Genomic DNA, 18,482 nt, shown 5'->3' with positions numbered 1-18,482 from the left:
TGAATAAGCTATGATCTCTAGATAACTGGCTGAACAAAACATTAGTAAAATCAATAATGAGTAATCTACTGGTCCCCATATCCATTCCAGTCCCTCTCCTCTAGTGTTTAATGTCCCTATGCATTTGTTCCTGTGATGGTCATCTTGTTTGTTGACAGAACTCTATTGCTGCTAGCTATCCATGAGCTGACATTATTAGCAACACAGGCAAAAAAACTAAATTTCAGGTCGTTTCATTAAAATGATGTTGTTGACTGTCTATTGTTTGTTGTGAGGCCAGAGCATGACTGACTGCATCTGGGCGTTTGATACTTTTGTAACTGAAGGATGACAACATAACCTTTCTTCCTTGAGTTGACTCTGGTAAAGTTGCAATATCGTGTTTGACCACACGCACTAGCTGACCATTTATAAGCAGTTATAAACCAGAGGGGCGCTGTTTCACTCAGAGGAAACTGAGTGACAAAATTGGCAAAATAAGTCCTTGTAATTGAATAAGGAATGGATTGCTGTTATCCAGAACCCCCCTCTGCATTTTAGTATATAAATGATGTGAATCATATGCTATAATCTGCACAGTCACCAGATCTTGGCTGAACACCTGTGGAAGATTTTGCACCTCCACTACCATCATCTAAACAAGATGATGGTATATATTTTGTATGTATTTCTATATTTTGGTCAATGGATTTTATAACAAATGATATATTATATTCTATATATATTATCCTATTCTTTTTGTAAATATATTGTATAGAACCTGGATGAAGAGGTCCTAAATGAATACACTAAACACACCAGGCCTAATAGTTACTGTTCTAAAGTTAGAGCAGTATTAATTGACTCAAATAAAATATATCTGAGAAATAACTGTTTTTCTATCAAACATTAACTTTGATTGTTGTATATTATTTCCAAATATTTAATGCTATACACAAATACTCAAGATTTCAAAGCTTTCAGGGCTTTAAGTGTTTTGGAAATTAATACAATTTAATTTATGCAGTTAATGCATGCCCCCAAGCCAAAAAGGAATCACCAAAACTCATCTCTGTCACCTGAGGACCCATTGCACTGTCTCACACATCAATAACCACATTTTTTGTTAAAAAGCCTTTATTGAAACTACAAACACAAAAAACATTACCAGAAAATTGCAGGAAATGTATACATTCATATATATTTGATATATTTAGCGCTTCATACTGCATCCAACTGAGGCAGGACTGTGTTTTTCCAATCACATTGGTTACAGGTATACAAATGTCATGTTAAGGTTCTGTGTGGAGAGTGAAGTTCTGCAGCCCATTCATGAGACACCCTTTATATCAGTGGAAGAATATAAGAACCTGACTGTTTACAGACTATCATACAGGGAAACCTTTGGCATTAGCACTGACTGTCAGAAAACTTATTGCCAACAAGGACTGACAGCTGCTCTGCACCCACCTGACTACACAAATACAAACAGGACACTAAGAGCTCGTTTTCCCTTCTTCACATCTCCTCTCACCACATACAAACTGAAAATGACAATCAAGAAATAGAATATTTTTAGAGTTACTATGGATTATCATGTGCATATTTCTATCACAAATTCAGTGAACATGAAGGTTTTTGACACCAGATGAGAGAGGCTGGCAGTCAGTTGGTCTCATTTGTTTATCAGAGGAACAATGTTTATTACTTTCAAGGTTGCTGCAATTGCTCATAGTCATATCTACACACAGCAAAACATGTGACAGGGCACAGTAGCATTCAGTGCCACAATTTAGGTCTGACCTTCAAAAAGAAATGGAATACATCTTTCTTTCTGAGCTTTAGCAGTAAGACAGGTGTAGTTATTTGTAGACATTTTCACATTTAAAGGAGAATAAAAAGTACATATACAAAAATACAAATGTTCAACAGAAGAACGTGACAAAAAAAAAAAAGCTAGACTTTGATATGTTTATAGACATGACACAGTTTTGTATATACATACATGTCACATGGAATTGTGTATACAGGTTTTGTACAGGTTCAAATATAGATAGCAGTTAAGCAGCAGAGGGGCTTTGCTTTAGTGTGAGATCATCAACAACACTGGTCTAAAGGCTTTATACTACCCTGCAGGGCAGGGAGTACACGTGCACACACACACACACACACACACACACACACACACACACACACACACACACACACACACAAGTAAATTCAAGCTTACTGTTGCCATTTCTGTAGCCAGTCTGAGATGTGTTTTGGGTGCACTGTGGGCGGGCTACACCTGCATGAAAAATTAACTTTTTTGTCCATTGGCCAAATGGTTAGTGAAGGTTCAAATTTCAATAGATTACCAGCCACAAGCCACTTGAATATTTTACCAGCATTTGGCAGGTGACTGGTGCTATTTTTATACCCTGGTTGGACCAATGTCTGCTGGACAGTGTTATTTAGCAGTGGATATTAGGAGCCATTTTAAGAGGAATTTCAAGATACCTGGTTTGTTAACTAAATGTTGACATGATAACCAAGTTACATACTGTGCTGGATCACGTAACTGCTGATAATATCATATGTTTTTGTATTGAAATAAAAACTGCTGCTAACCCACATTAAAAAAAAAAACAGGTCACAGTGACATGTGATTGTGCCATGGTGCTGTAAAAATACTGTTTCAGAGAAATATTCAAAATTTGAGAACACTGGCTGCTTGAATTGTTTCTCCTTTTCAAATATAAAGATAAGTAAGTCCACAGTATCAGTAGTCCACAGATCTCAGTATTGGCCTTCAAAAAAACCCCGCAGCCTTTAAACCCTTACGTCCCATGTATCTCTTCCCTTTAGCTCACCCACTTTAAAACTGATAACTGGACATTAAGAGCAAGCACCACTGCAAAGCTTCTAATATTAAGTGCAACAGCCATTTCAAGTCAGAGGAAAAGAAGAAGAGGAGTTTAGTGAACCTGATGAAGAGCTGGAGCCAGCTGGAAGAGGAGCTGAACACTTACAGGTACCACACTAATGTGATGGAGGGAGCAGGAGGCCCCAGAAATAACTTGACCTTACAGGTATGGATGGTGCGCTGGCCCCAACGCACTCCTTTACTAAAGCATTAACAAAAATAAATATATACAAAACAACACATCCTGCTGTGTGAGGATGTGGTGGGGGGTTGAGACGGGGATGTGGCTCTGGGGCATCAGTAAAATTTAACTCTTTTCCTCTTGTCCGGATTGGTTTCGTTTGTTAAACAGAGTTCTCTGAAAAAAAAGTTTCTCTTTCAGACAAGTGATTCATTGGTTTTCCAGCAGCATGCTGAGGCAGGTGCAGTGGGGGTGGCTGGATGGGGGGGGTTAGATGACTTTGTAGGTCAGGTAGTCGCGGAGTGGCGTGGGAATGGCCAGGGCCTCCACCTGCTTTGTGGTCATTACCCGGCGGAGAGCCATCCTGCACATGTGCTGCAGACTGGCAATGCTACGAGGACACTCCCAGAAGTGCACACCACCATCACGAGTCCTAGGAAATGCATGCAACTCTTTAAAAATCATGACAAATCAAACTGCACAGGTACATTATAAGCACACAAGTGAGTTCAGTGGTAATTTTAAAAACGGTTAGGAATGCATACAGCCTGCTTGTGTGACAAGCTGAAATGGAGAACAGGTTGCCTTGGAGGTCATAATGCAGGAGTCAATAAGATATGACTGAGGTAATGTAATGTGATCTCTGTGTTTGAACATGTGCGGATGTCTTACCCAGCAGCAAGGACACTTCCTTCAGCAGAGAAGGCACAGCTGAGGCCATTAGAGAGAGAGGCGATGGCCTGAGGAGCCCTTTCCTCGATGCTCCAGAAACGAACCAGCCTGAACATACAGAGAAACACCAGGACACTGCTGTCAGAAAGTGGACTACCTTTGTATTGTTATTGTCAAATGCACAAAAAACAACATAACCGCAGTTCAAATCCGTGACAAAATGTACACAGTGAAAACCATTTCCTCTCTGAAATTCCAGCTGATTCATACAGCCAGCCTCTGTATGTCCTAACAGAAGTCCAACTGGACTCACTTCATGTCAATGCAGACTCTAGAACACCTGTACAACTGCTGATTATTAAACTAACTTCAGCCAGCAGTGGGGCTTGTGTGGTCATGAACTGAATGAAGCCATTTGTCTCAACTTCTACCAACTTCCCAGAACTCAGATGCTTTTCCCAACATTGCGATGTGCTATTCTGAGTAATAATGGACAAGTGTGTGTGCAATGTAAATCAATCAATCATCGTCACCTGAACTGAAAAACCTCATTTTGTCATTATTTGATTTACTAGATGACATCATTTATTCATCATGGTTATTCATGTAGTACTCAGCTATTTAATGACTTCTGTGACTCTGCTGGAGCTTTGTCAAGTCTGACAAAACAACCCTGATGATGTCATCAGTGTTACCTTGGCCTTGACCTGGAGAGTTACATTTATAAGAGACTGTCTGTGATGCAAGCTGACTGGGTTTGGAGGACATGGACTTTGCCAGGCAGAGAGAATCTAAAGAAAAGATTCTATTTGTTGCATTGTCCCATATTTGTGCTCCTTAATAGGATATCTCTACCTCTGCTGCTTTGATCTTGACCCCATTTTTTTAACCTTTAAAAAAAAAAAAAAAACAGTCTCAGATGAGTCCCCCAACTTCATAGACATGTAATACTAAATCACTGGAGGGCTCCTTTAACAAGACTAAATATTCATTTAAACACAATATCAGAGTCTTGGACAGGAGCTAGTCTTACAGGTCTAGCAGTCATTTTTCTCAAAGGTGGCACTTGAGGAAAGGCCACAAGGTCATTTAAACCAAAAAGGGTTCGCTCCCTTGATGGTATGAATGTGATCAGCAAATTCATTGTCAATCTACATCCAGATTGGTCTTCTCTAAAAAAAATGTCATGGCAATCTGGCCAGCAGTTAATATATCTTTTTCTATGTATGGACCAAAAAGTCACAAATACTCTATATTCACTTCTATCTGTTGGTTAGCTTTATTTTCTAATTTGACAGTATTTACAATAATCACATTCAATTACACTGCTAGTAAAACATTCAGCACTGGCATGTTTTTTCCCCTCCAGCCACCATTTTGTGGAGCTTCCCCTGCTTCTCTCTCCAACAGCTCAGCGCTCAGCCAGCGCTCAGAGTGATTAATGGCTACCTTGTGATAGTCATGGGACCCATCCAAACACACCAACATACAGTAGCTCTCATGACTTGCCTGCAAGATTAAAACAAACTGCAGCGAAGCGTGAAGCTTTTCTGCTGCAGACTGCTGTTTATGTGCACTAGTACACAACAAATATCCACTCAGAGGCACACAGCTCAACACGTGTGTTTGTGAGGAGCTCATACTGAAATGACTGACTGTTTATAATCTCAACACCTTGAAATGAAAAGTGTAGCAAGCAGTGCACGTGTTTATCTAGTGAGCAAACAGGTTCATGCTAATATGTGATCACATATACAGACACAGAACAAAACTGATCTTTTCAATCTGGGTTTTGAATGTTAACAGGTTTTGAAGGTTATCACTGAAGGTCAGCATTTGAACATTGTACCTATATTAATGTAACAGATTCCATTCACAAGAACTAAAAATATGTGGTTCCTCTAGAGGTGTTATTGAGAAAGAAAAGCTGCTGACTAAACATTTACTGAGTCACGAGACCTTTATGCTCCACTAACCACAGAGGATACTGAGAGAGAAGCAGAGACTACAGAATACTGAAGCAGAGCTGAGCTCATGCATGGACACTGAGGTGGTGTTTAAGAAATGTTATAAACATATCCTGTTAACTCTGATGTCATTCGGTGTCTTACCTGTCGTCAGTAATGCTGGCAATGTGGCGGCCGTCAGGGCAGAAGCTCACAGAGCGAACCCAGCGGTCATTTGCCCCTCCAGCAAAAATGGGTGATGGGGGAGGGAAGAGATGGCTGGAGAAAGATGAGAGCATCAGAAGACAGCAACTCAAAACATTCACTTTGTGAAATATCCAACATCAGCACTTGAAATTTAAACTCTTACAGCCCCAAGCCCACTGATTCCTAATGAGGACAGCTCACAAATATATAGTTTCTTTTTTTTTTTTTAAAAATCTCTGTAATTTTCTAAAACAGCTGGTCATTGTAGTTTTTAGCAAATGTTACTCAAACAGGAGAGAAGAGTGTATTTGTTGGGGACCCAGTGCAACGATGGAGCTCTATGGCACAGAGGAATATATATCAGGCTTTCATACACACACAATACTTTTTAACAATAAGAAAACTATTGAATTTCAGACTTTTCCTTTAAAATGCTGCAAAATATAAATAAACAAGAGTTGCATTTCCCTGGCAAAAAGAAATGGTATAAGCAAGACAATCCACTTACACCTATGCGCTTATTAAAGAACGATGTGATTATGTCGTGTCTTACCCCAGCTCCAGCAGAATGGTGGCCTTGTGGTGGTCCCATACGATGACCCGGGTGTCATAAGAGGCGGTGGCCAACATCGCCCCATCTGGTGAAAACTCACAAGACACCACATCATTGTGGTGCCCCTCCAGCTTCCGGATCAACGTGTACTTATCCATGTTCCATAGGAACACCTGCAATGTGAAGAAAGGACTGTTATAGTCCATGGAATGATTTGAAGAGAATATAGAGATACTTTCTTACTCCTATCATTACTATATGCACATAAATCATTAATAAATTTAATTAAACAACAGGAATTAAACAGAATTATGCTCAAGTTATGCTCAGTGTCATCGTAAAGCTTTGTAACCTTAAACCAAGCCAAACAAACAAAAGAGCACATGCTACACAAGAAGCAAGGCTAAAATGTCAAATGCAACACTTCACTTATATTCACATTGTTTTCACTATTACATTATAACTACCATTCAAACATCTTTGTTGTGTATTAAACTACAATAACATTGAAATGTATACATCTCATAATACATCATTTAATATACTAAATTAATACTTCTATTCTTTTAACAAAAAAAGAGTCTACACAAAAAAAGAGAAAATAAAACAAGTAGTAACTTAAGGTAACATAATGTTACTCCACTGGTTTCCCCTTTCAGAGTTTTAGTTCACTGTGTTTACAATAGGCTCGCACCTCCGGCAGAAGCCTACGAAGAGAGACAGATACTGCAAGAGAAAAGAATATTTTATGGCCAAAGGGTTGATACCTTTGGCAAGTATACATATGCATACAAACACACACACACACACACACACACACACACACAGAGTACACACACTCACACACACACAAACTGGTAGAAAAGTGATCATCTGTTGAAGACTTTTGCTTTTAACAGTCATCTATGGTCAGCATGTTCAGTATTAGTATCTTTGTTCCAGGGCAATGCATGATCAGAGAACTATGCAATTATAGAACTTCTGCAACTCATCACTTTAGTGTTGTTAGAAATTGAAAATGCTTTTAAGTGCTACTAACACTGCTTGCCAGCAAACAAATGCAGTTAATGATCTACATCAAATCATAACAGTTACATGCAGACTAATGGTTTAGTTTCTTCCTCCCTCTAGTTGCCCATTTCCTCACTTTCTAAGTTTCCCCATTTGAGTTAACATATGAATCATTGTCTCTTTCACTGATGTCTAATTTTCAGCACAAGAATGTTGATGGAGGAATGCAGATGAATAAACCACATAATTGAATGCTGTTCCACTGTGTCTGCCAACAGCAGACCTTCAAACGCTCTTATAAAAAGAAGAAAAAGCCACAGAAGAACTGCAGATGGAAAATATTTGCAAATATTGGCCGATCTGTGGACCACAAGGTATTTTGCGCTGTTTTTTTCTCATAACAAGTTTGTCATTACTTTTGTTTTGAGGCTACAGCTGACTTATAGACAGGGTCCGAAATTAACACCCGCCAAGCACCAAATGTGGGAAGATTTTCCGTTTGGCGAGTAAATCTCAGAAGGCTATCGCCACGTTGGCAGGTAAATGTTTGTACCAAAATAGTCATGTAAAAAATAGCTGGCATGATGGTTTGGAGAAAATGACTCATGTTTGTCCCTATACGATACGTTTTTTTTTTTTTACATGCGTATTAAAAGTGCCATTAAACTGTAGGAGGGCTTCAAACAGTTTGAGGTGAAGGAGCGTCAGCCACACACCGTTTGGAGCGCTGCTAGTTTCTCGGCACTGTTTACCGTACAGGACATCAGCTACTCACAGCTAGCGGTCTGCTTCTAGCTATCCTTCATTAAATAGCCATTATGTGGCAATACTGTATTCAATATAATACCTTATTATCTCATTAAAATGCACTGGAACAAATGTAATGTATATGTGACACAAAAAGGCAATTTCTTATTTTGGCTGGTAAAAAATGTGCTTGAGCTGTGGGTTCGTTCATCTATCAGTCCCCTTGGCAGGTGAGTCAAAAAGTTAATTTCGGACACTGTTTATCGCTACAAGTGCTCTGCAAAGGCACAAAGAACTTTGAAAAACAAAGAATTATTAGTGTATAACAATAATCTGAAAGCTGCATGATGCAACATTTGCAAAGCACTGGCAGCTGCTAACACTGACTGTGAGGGGAGGGGGGGGGTGGGGGGGTGTTAAACTGTTGTGGCTGGCTGAAATGTTTCTATAACTTGATATTGGCAGCATTACAATGTTACATTATGCTACATGGGAGACATTGAACTGACAGTAAAAGGAATCCTAACCAAGTAACAAAGAGAAGCTAGCGTGTGCAGATGGTGGACAGTGCTATTTAGAGATAAGGGTGGGGTGCAGAGGTGGATTTGGGAGAGAGGTAGGGGGTGAGGGGAGGGGGGGGGGGGACAGAAGGAGTATTTAACCACCAGTTTAATGATAGTTTTAAACTGAAATGAATAAAAATTAATAGAGGAACTGCGACAGCAGAGGTAGACAGACACGGAGCAGCACCTACGTACAGATTGACCTTGCGGGTCAGGTGCCAGGCTGCCCCTGGCCAGGCCTTTGGGCACTGTGCATCCCCGGTTTACACCGGCTGCTCAAAATGTCAGCGCGGCGCTCCCCTCAAAACCAATCACACACTGAGCTCTGCCACCACCTGTGACAGGGAGAGCAAGACACACACTGTAGGGACACACACAGCCTGGCAAAGCTACCACCATGTCTACCATTACCACCATGTTCAGTTTGATTAGAGTTGCAACATTTGTAGATAAGGTGAACTTATGGTGGCCAGTCTATGGAATCAATATTCAGAAACATGGGAAGTCATTTATTAAAAAGAAGGAGATATTTGTCCTTTGATAATATGCAAGGTTTACATGAGGTCAGAATTATGTTTTACAAGTAACTTCAATTCTTTTTTCAAGACTTCCCTGCTGTAATGATTTTAAGTTTTTCTTTGCTTTTCCCCCATTTCAAAATAAATACACTTGTAATATGCAGTGAAACAAGTTTACCTAACCTAAAAAACAATAGTGAAAACAGTTGTCTGCTCAGCATGCAAACTTCAGAACACCAAAAAAAGCCTTTTTTCCAACTGCAAACAAACCCAAACAGTATCTAAATGCAGGCAGCCTAATTTATCATGACACCGAGCAGTTTGTTTTTAAGTGGAAATGGGAGGGCAGGGCTGATGGGAAGTGTTTTCATTTGTAGGTTCATTGAGCATACCTGATCACAAGCAATAGCACAAAGATTAGCTAGCAAACCCCTCAAAATAAGGGAGAAGGAACTTGTATACGTACTGCTTTGCCAGCGCCGACTGAGCAAAGGATGGAGGAGTCGGGGGAGAAGGCGCTACAGTACACCCAGTTCTGATGCCCCCGCAAGACCTTCACCATGTTACCTGAAAGACAAGCAACATTATTTCTGATGACGCAATACACACAAACACAAACACACACAAAAATACTTTAGTCTATATTTATCAAAGGACAATGCTGGCAATATTCTCTATTTTACTTATTGTAACTTCCTACCCTGTCTGTGGCTCTCAGCTCCAACCCCATTGGTTCCCATTGAAGACATAAATCTATAAAAACGACTCATAAATATACAGTTGCATTTTTGAAAAGGTAATTTCTTAAAACAGCTAGCCCAGACTGGGTTGGTTGATTGAGTTGGCATACTGGTGAAGATTATGTATATCTGTATATGTTAAAAGCAAGCATAGTGTTTATTATGCTTTTTATGTGTTTAGTTTCATCTTTCCTTGCAACATCAATAAACCTGGTGACAAGGAGCCCACCATATTCAGACTCTTGATGTTAGGACTGTCAACTTATATACAGCACATATATCCAGGGCAGACAACAGTGGAGTTCTATGGCACAGAGGAATAAGATGTATCAGGCTTTGATACACACATGGGACTTGTTAGAAGGATGCATTCAGTGTTGGTGATTGTCTTTCCATGGGATTAATGAGACAAGAATGCAGAGTATCACAAGACCTATCCTTGAAGTTGGAATAACATAACACGTCGTATTTTACTTAAGCATGTTAGACTACAAACTGATCTACAGTAAATGAGGTATTAGCAGCATGTGCAACTGATTTGAACTGACCTATAAACAATGCATGGAGGGAATGTAGGTCACAGACCTAATGCTATGCTATGCACTCATGCATCAATGTATGGCTGCCCACACTCCATTTACATGATCTGTGCCTGCTTGTTGAGGAGTGTGTGATTCATACAGACCATACAGCAGATCGTGTCTATTTTCTCTGCATATTATGTCAAAAATATGCAAAAATACACCAGGCTTTAGCTGGGCCATTGTACATTGTTGTATAAACTTTATAACCTGGCCACCAGCTCCTGCATCTTTCTTTCCATAACTGGTGAGGGCTGGCATTTCCCCTGTCAACAGCACGCTCTCACTTCAAGACACAAGAGGTCACTGAGTTCTGTAATCACCTCATAACAAGTGAGGTGGAAACAAAGAAAGAAAGAAGACTGGTGTTAAAATGACAGCTCTACATACCATCATCTTTGAGGTCCCACACACGGAGGGTCTTATCTCTGGATGCAGAGACCAGCATGAGGCTGCCATCGGGAGCAAAGGTCAAGTCTCGCACTACATCGGTATGATCCATCAGATTCAGCAACAATTTTCCTGCAAAAAGTCATCAAATCAGAGGATTATTGAACATCTCAGCAGACACGGTAAAGTGTAAACTCCTGAGAATTTCTAGGACATGATACATGATGTTTATAGACACATCAGAACTGGAACGCTTTGTGTGCTGAACTAGAGAAGTACAAGGGAAAACCCACAAAAAACAAAACTATGTGAGTACAGTCTGGCATGAAAAGGTGCGCTGGTTCCCTGAGATCATTAGCACTGACAGTACAATGACCGCACGCTCTGTGAATATATCAGTCTACAGTACATGTAATTGTGATTATAGGATCTATTCTTAACATAACATCTGCAGGTTGCTGCCTAATGATAACCTACATTAAACCTTGGCTTTCTTCCAAAGCTAAGCTTGAGTCAGTTTACTTAGAATATCTTTTCACTGACAGTGTGCCAAAAGTAAGTCTGTATAGCCTTTAACTTTCAAACAGGAATTGCTTCTGTGATCCACACCTCTCTTCTTTCCATTGTAAACCTTTTGTTTGGGCATTCTTGGAAGAAGTATGCCTGTGAGGAATATGAGGATGTAGAGTAATCCTACAAAAGACTGTTTTCGTTCTAACAAAACATTTCAATGTCACTATTAGCTCGTAGCATACTCTCTCTTTATTGGAGCAATATGCACTATATGTAGACACATGACTGCAAAGGAGGAACAAGAATTATATTTGCATTTGTGTCTCCAGTTTTAAACATGGGACTCAAGATGCAACAAGCAAGTAAAAATGTCAGTTATAACTAGAGGGGATCTTGGGCAAAGCAGAAGAGGGAAACTACTTCTAATAAGACTACAATGTGTCCTCACCAGTGTAAACATCCCAGATCTTGATGCGACCATTGTTGAGGCCTGTTGCCAGTAGCAGCTGGTCCTGGCCGAACTTGAACCGGTGCCACTCGATGTTAACACAGCGGCTCTGCTTCTCTGGTACCGAGGAGCCGAAGGCCAAGCCCCACACAATGTCACCACAATCGATGGTGTGCTCGCGGGGCTCGCTGGCCATGGGAATTACCTGGCCTCCATCGCTGTTCTGACAGGACAGGCGCCGGGGGCTTGAGGCATCGGTGTCCTCTCCACCATGGCCCGTAGAACTAACAGAGAAAGTAAAAGTAGACAACTGGTTAATACTTGAGACTATAAGTTCTAAACAGTCTTTATCATTTACAAACATTTTTCCCCATCCTAAAATGTCTTTATATATGTGTAGTTCTTCCGTTCTAAGTCCAAGTAACTCTCAGCTGAAAGTGAGAAACTGACTTTTTACAGTGTGAGCATTACTGTCAATGTGTCACAGAGGTATTAGTCAGCTGGAAAGTTTAGGATTTTTTTTGTCACAGCAGAAAAAAAAAGCAGCCAGCAGCATTGCTTGCTGTTTGGGAACAATGAGCACTTGTTCTACAGACAATTTCAAAGTGTGGCTCTGGGAGTCAGAAGGCCCTATGGAGTGGCAAAACAGCCTGTTAAGCAGAAAGGCAGCTGATAATACAAGCCACGTGTCCTTGGCTTTGAGGAGCACCTCTTTGTGTTGGTTCTGCTTCCTGTGTTAGGCAGGGAAGGATACCTAGGGCAAATAAACTGCTAGAAAGGTTTTACTGGCACATTTGCCAAACACCACAACATGAGCAAATGATATCCTGAATTGATTTTATGCAGTGTGCAACTAAAACAGCACAGTGGATACTTTATAGCAATCTGATTTTACAGCATGAACATCCAGTGGAAACATTCGTCAGCTGCTAATCTTTTCTCTGCTTCTCTCAAACATTTCCACACTTAGTCCTATTTGCTTAAATATGCATACCTAAAAGAATGCTTTATCAAAGTGTGGCTAATTCATCTGTGAAAATCATTCTGTTCACCCCTAGCTTAAAACAGGTCAACATGTGACATAATGCTAATGACATCTAGTTCAGGCTCCTGTTAATCTCCAGGGAATTTGCTGGTTTACATAATTCCAATGATTTACCTCTAAGCTGCAGATAGGCATACTTGAGTTTGACACAGTAAAGTGCAGTTAGTCTGTATGAGTTTCTAAATTGAATAAAATGCAGATAAATATGCTGATGCCAGTGCAGGAACAGTGAAATTCAGTTTTGTGGGCTGGATTTAGTCAATGCAAATTTAACAGATAAAACCAGGAAACAGCACTGGTATGCTCATTGGCTCTGAGAGATGGACAGTTAACATGGAAAGTCTGTCTCTCAGTACCTTCAGACTTCCCTACTCTTTCTGTGGCTGTCAGCTCCAAGTCCACTGGTTCCTACTGAAGACTTACATTTTCAAAAATGGCTCACAAATATACACTGATCAACCAAAACATTAAAACCATTGACAGGCCAAGTGATTAACATTGATTATCTCATTAAAACGGCATCTGTTTAGGGGTGGGATATATTAGGCAGCAAGTGAACACTCAGATCTTGAAGTTGATGTGTTGGAAGCAGGAAAAATGTGCAAGTCTTTGACATGGGCCAAACTGTGATGGCTAGACAACTGGGTCAAAGCATCTCCAAAACATCTCTCTCTTGTGGGGTCTTCCTGGTATGTAGTGATCAGTACCTACCAAAAGTGGTCCAAGGAAGAGCTACTGTAGCACAAAGTGCTGAAAAAGTTAATGCTGGCTATGATAGACAGGTGTCAGAACACACAGTGCATCGCAGCTTGCTGTGTAGCTGCAGACCACTGTCCACTGCCGAAGCACCTCCAATGGGCACATGAGCAACAGAACTGAACCATGGAGCACTGGAAGAAGGTGACCTGGTCTGATGAATCACATTTTCTTTTTACATCATGTGGACGGCCAGGTGCCTGTGCATTGTCTACCTGGGGAAGAGATTGCACCGGAATGCACTATGGGAAGAAGGCAAGCCGGTGGAGGCAGTGTGATGCTCTGACCAACGTTCCGCAGGGAAACCTTGGGTTCTGGCATTCATGTGGATCTTACTTTAGCATGTACCACCTACTTAAACGTTGTTGCAGACTAGTACACCCCTTCATGGCAACAGTACTCCCTGATGGCAGTGGCCCCTTTCAGCAGGATAATGCACCCTGCCACACTGCAAAACATGTTTAAGAATGGTTTGAGGAACATGACAGAGGTCAAGGCCTCCAGATTCCCCAGATCTCAATTTGATGGAACATCTGTGGGATGTGCCGGAAAAACAAGCCCGATCCATGGAGTCCCCAACTCACAACTTACAGGACTTAAATGATCTACTGCTAACGTCTTAGTGCCAGATACCAGAGGACACCATCAGAGGTCTTTTGGAGTCCATGCATCGACAAGTCAGAGCTGTTCTGGTGGCACAAGAGGGAGCTACACAATATTAAGCAGGTGGTTTTAATGTTACGGCTGATCAGTGTATGGTTTCATTTTTTTTTAAAAGGCTCAGTCATTTCCTAAACCAGCTGGATGCTGTAGTTTAGGAATAAGATACATCAGGCTTTGATGCATACTATACTTTTTAGTGGATCAATCATATGTGATATGTGTGTATAATGTATATATGTATATTATTATATATAGTCTTTAGTTTTTATCACTCACTCAGTCTTTTTCTGACTGAGTAGCTGTAAAAAGTGAATTTCCCCTGTCAAGATCAATGAAGTTTCATTCACTGATCTACTAAAAATTAAAAAAAACAAAAAAAACCTCACTCAGTTTACAATTAAAGGACCTTCAAGCTCTGAAGTCAGGCACTCTTGTTTTTTTTTCATTACTATTTAAAAAAAGGTCTTAGCTATTACATAAATCTGTCATGAGTCTTGTGTAGTTACTACTGATTCTACTTACAAGTTCTTCAGGCATTTTGCCCAGGGAATGAGCCTGACGATGCGATGCCCCTGAGACCAAGCGAAGTAAGAACCATTAGGTGCAAAGGCTACTGTCCAAGCCTCGCGTCCAGACTTCTGGTCGAAGGGAGCAACAGGCACCAGGAGTTCACCGATGAACTTAGCCTTACCTGGAAAAACAACACTGTTACTTCAGCTGCATAGGATCACTTATTAACATGTTACAACCCCTTTGCTAAGTCACTGCAACCCACAGAAATTCCAGTCATCCAAAACTAACCTCTTCACTCAAACACATAAGCAAACACACACATATGAGCGGGCTTGACAGCGACGCTGGCATCTGATTGGCTGTTCTAACCAAACCAGTTATGCAGTAACGGTGGGTGGAGTACTTTCTAAGATAAATAAGTTAAATCTTCCGTCATGTAATGAATAATGATTAAAAGCATGAGAGTTTTACAAAGAAACTGTTGGAGATAAACACTGTAAATCCACACTCTTGTTCCATACTTGAACTCTTAATATATTAACCTAAACTTGCTCCAAGTCCATTTGTACAAGACAGTAAGATCTACTTTGAAAAGTAACCTTTATCTTATAATTCCCATCTAAATCTAATGGATTCAGGAGACAACTGACAGATCAATAGAGACAATTTCACAACTACCAGGACTTGCAAGTGAAGTGACACAAATAGCATCAGAGAATGTAACCTTCATACAGAAAGAAAGAACAGGGTATATCAGAGTTACTGGAACACATTTGAAGACTAAATGTAATGAAATTTGAGACGGATGTTTGAGAAAAAAAATGCAGTAAGGTTTTAGTAGAGACGTGGCAAATTTAGAGGCAATAAAATGATATTTTAAATGGGAACTATTTGAGCTTACATTGTTCTGAATATTCAGAACCATAAATATTACATTAGTGACAATCCTTTTACAACAAATGACAGTCATAAAACTATTTACTATTCACTCTTTGCACGTGGCTTGGTACAGGATAAATACAAGTTTGTTTGTTTTTGATGTAACATAAACTTTGTGATTTTAATTTTTTGAATTTGAATTTGAATTTAATTTAGCTTTTTTCCGTGAAGGGTGGACTAGCAAAGTAAGAATATGTGTTGACTGTGCACATGATAATAAACGTCTTGAATCTTTTCTGGGTTTTTTTCTCCTTGCTGCTCAGTATGAAGTCTTTTTACGTGCAGAGGCGTAAAGGTAAGTATATTATAAGTATATGAGGTCAAGTCTAATAACCATGAGGTGCATTCTGGGTCTCATATTTACATTTACGACGCTGAAGTTAGCTTGTGATTCGAGGTTAGGGGAATATCAAAGGCAACATAGATTATGATATTTAGCGGCTGATTTTCCGTTTTTTCATCACTTACGCTTATGAAAAAGACATCGTAACAAAAGCCTTGGCGTTGTTTAAACCCACTTTCAGATTTGTGAAACCTTTATTTTGCTTTATTTTTGATCATAAACATCGCTGATACAAAATGCAACATTTCTGATATTGCACCCAAAGAAATTCTGACAGAGAAAGAAAAATGAATTCCCTTTCTTACATTCACATTTATGACAGTGAAGTTTAACTATATGAGACATGAATGTAGTTTATATGCAGATGAGTTCTCTAGCCTACAGTAACATGGAGCGTGTCAGCTCGCACGTACGTCTGTGGTTTTGGGAAGCAGGTTATGAATCTCTGACGGCTGCTGTGTGGGGGAGGGAAATGTCTGAGCTGAGGTTTGCATCAGCAACCCAGCGACCAGAAAATCCACTTTCAATCGTTAACGTACCAAAGCACAAAGAGTGACACAGCAACAAACTAACTAACCAAATTAAACCTTAATATACCAACTGTAGTTCATACATGTATTAACGGTAAACAAAACAACACACTCCAGCTGAGACGTCGCATAACAGTTAATTATGCGCTTCAGACATGAAGTGCGTTAACTTAGCTGTAAAGGCTTCATTCATAAATCAGAATAATTAACGCTTAACTATGCCTGTGACGCTCACACCTTGCAGAACATATAACAGACCATTTACAAAACAGTGACTCAGTGTGGGTTGACCGAAATTAATTTCAATGGCAGCATTGAAGGCAGCGCCTACAATGAGTAAACAATGCTCTCTACCGCCCAACACGGTGTATTTTTGTGGAAGAACATGTGAGCTGTTTCTTAGGTTGGTGTGATATTATTTCTTCATGCGAAAGTGGACCATTAAGTCAGAACTTTAGACTGTCTAAAAACGATGGAAATCGATGTTATAAGGCCACGCTGCTCAGAGTGCCAGCCCTTAAAGAAATTGTAAATGTAGAAATTCTACTTACCTATATCATTTTCGTTTACAGAGTCTGGGAAGCTTGCCATCTAAATAAGGACAGAGACCTAAGAGAAAAGCCAAGCACGGACCGTAAAACGAAGATATCTGGAGAAAATAAACAATTGGTGCGGATTTACACGGCGGATTTCACTCTGCCGATCTCTACTAGAGTCAGTTGAATCCCTCCGCCAAGCTTGAAGTCCCGGGTGAAAAATACAGTCGTCGTTAAACCTCCGTAAATATATTTTTTTCCCTTTGATTTCCACGACAACGGAACTCTGCTGTTCGGGAGACAGTAACGTTACTCTGGCGGATAAAAACTATTTCGCAGTGTTAATTTTACCGTCGTCACACAGAGCGTGGTGTTGTAATGGCTTCTGACTGTACAGCATCAAGCTATTTTCATCCAGAGGACGGCTGAGCATAAACCGGGGGAGGGTTTTCATTTTGCACGTCAGCACAGTTGCCATGGTAATACTATTAACACCGCCCCCTACTGTATTGTTTGTTTGTTTTGTTTGTTTTGTTTTGGGGGTTTTGTTTGTTTTTTTGTTTTTCCTTCTCCCCTTTCACGATAGTGGCACCGGAGATAAATTAAATAAATTAATGAACACGATGAATGCAGAAAAATGAATAATTAAGTAAAGAGTGTTGCCTGTGTGTGTGTGTGTGTGTGTGTGTGTGTGTGTGTGTGTGTGTGTGTGTGTGTGTGTGTGTGTGTGGGGTCCGGCGGTTTTGCAGATCAGAGTTCACCTTTGTTCAACTTTGAGAGGAAAGATGTGTTTTTATTTCATTTATTTCCATATTTCCACATCATGTCTTAGAATGATCAGGTTCTATCTGCAATCCAAGTGGTTTTTAGTTATTGAGGTTCAAAGTTTTGACATCCTAGTCAGCAAAACTGATATATAGTGCAATTCTGTTTTATTTGTCAAAATAACCCGTAATGTGTCCTACTCTAAATGTACAATATCAAAGTCCTATCACATGTTTGAATGGAGTTTTCATGATGAAGGTGATTTTCAGATAAAACTTTCTAACTGAGAGCTCACTTTTTGTTTGGGATTATTTGGTTCTAACTGCTGAGGCTTCACAGTGATGGTGGTGGTTTTCATTGACTGATTTTAACTAATAACACAGTTCATAAAGTTTTACCAACAACAAAATTCAAGACAATTAGAAAAAAAAACAT

General features: G+C 40.0%; 1 protein-coding gene across 1 annotated transcript; it reads right to left on the bottom strand.

The window, feature by feature from the left end:
• Nucleotides 1–1,652: 1,652 nt before the first annotated feature.
• wsb1 (WD repeat and SOCS box containing 1) lies at nt 1,653–17,732 on the bottom strand. The gene is made up of 9 exons (XM_042413726.1): nt 17,298–17,732; nt 14,944–15,112; nt 11,958–12,241; nt 10,997–11,128; nt 9,752–9,852; nt 6,447–6,619; nt 5,852–5,965; nt 3,741–3,848; nt 1,653–3,501 (listed from the first exon to the last, which is right to left on the bottom strand). Exons 1-9 carry the CDS (start codon nt 17,335–17,337, stop codon nt 3,339–3,341), a joined length of 1,284 nt encoding a protein of 427 aa, XP_042269660.1. The 5' UTR covers nt 17,338–17,732; the 3' UTR covers nt 1,653–3,338.
• Between the last annotated feature and the right edge of the window lie 750 nt (nt 17,733–18,482).

This window comes from Thunnus maccoyii, chromosome 6, assembly GCF_910596095.1.
Source record: "Thunnus maccoyii chromosome 6, fThuMac1.1, whole genome shotgun sequence".
Taxonomy (NCBI): domain Eukaryota; kingdom Metazoa; phylum Chordata; class Actinopteri; order Scombriformes; family Scombridae; genus Thunnus; species Thunnus maccoyii.
The sequence above is the reverse complement of the archived record's forward strand: the minus strand, read 5'-3'. Positions and strand labels throughout refer to the sequence as shown.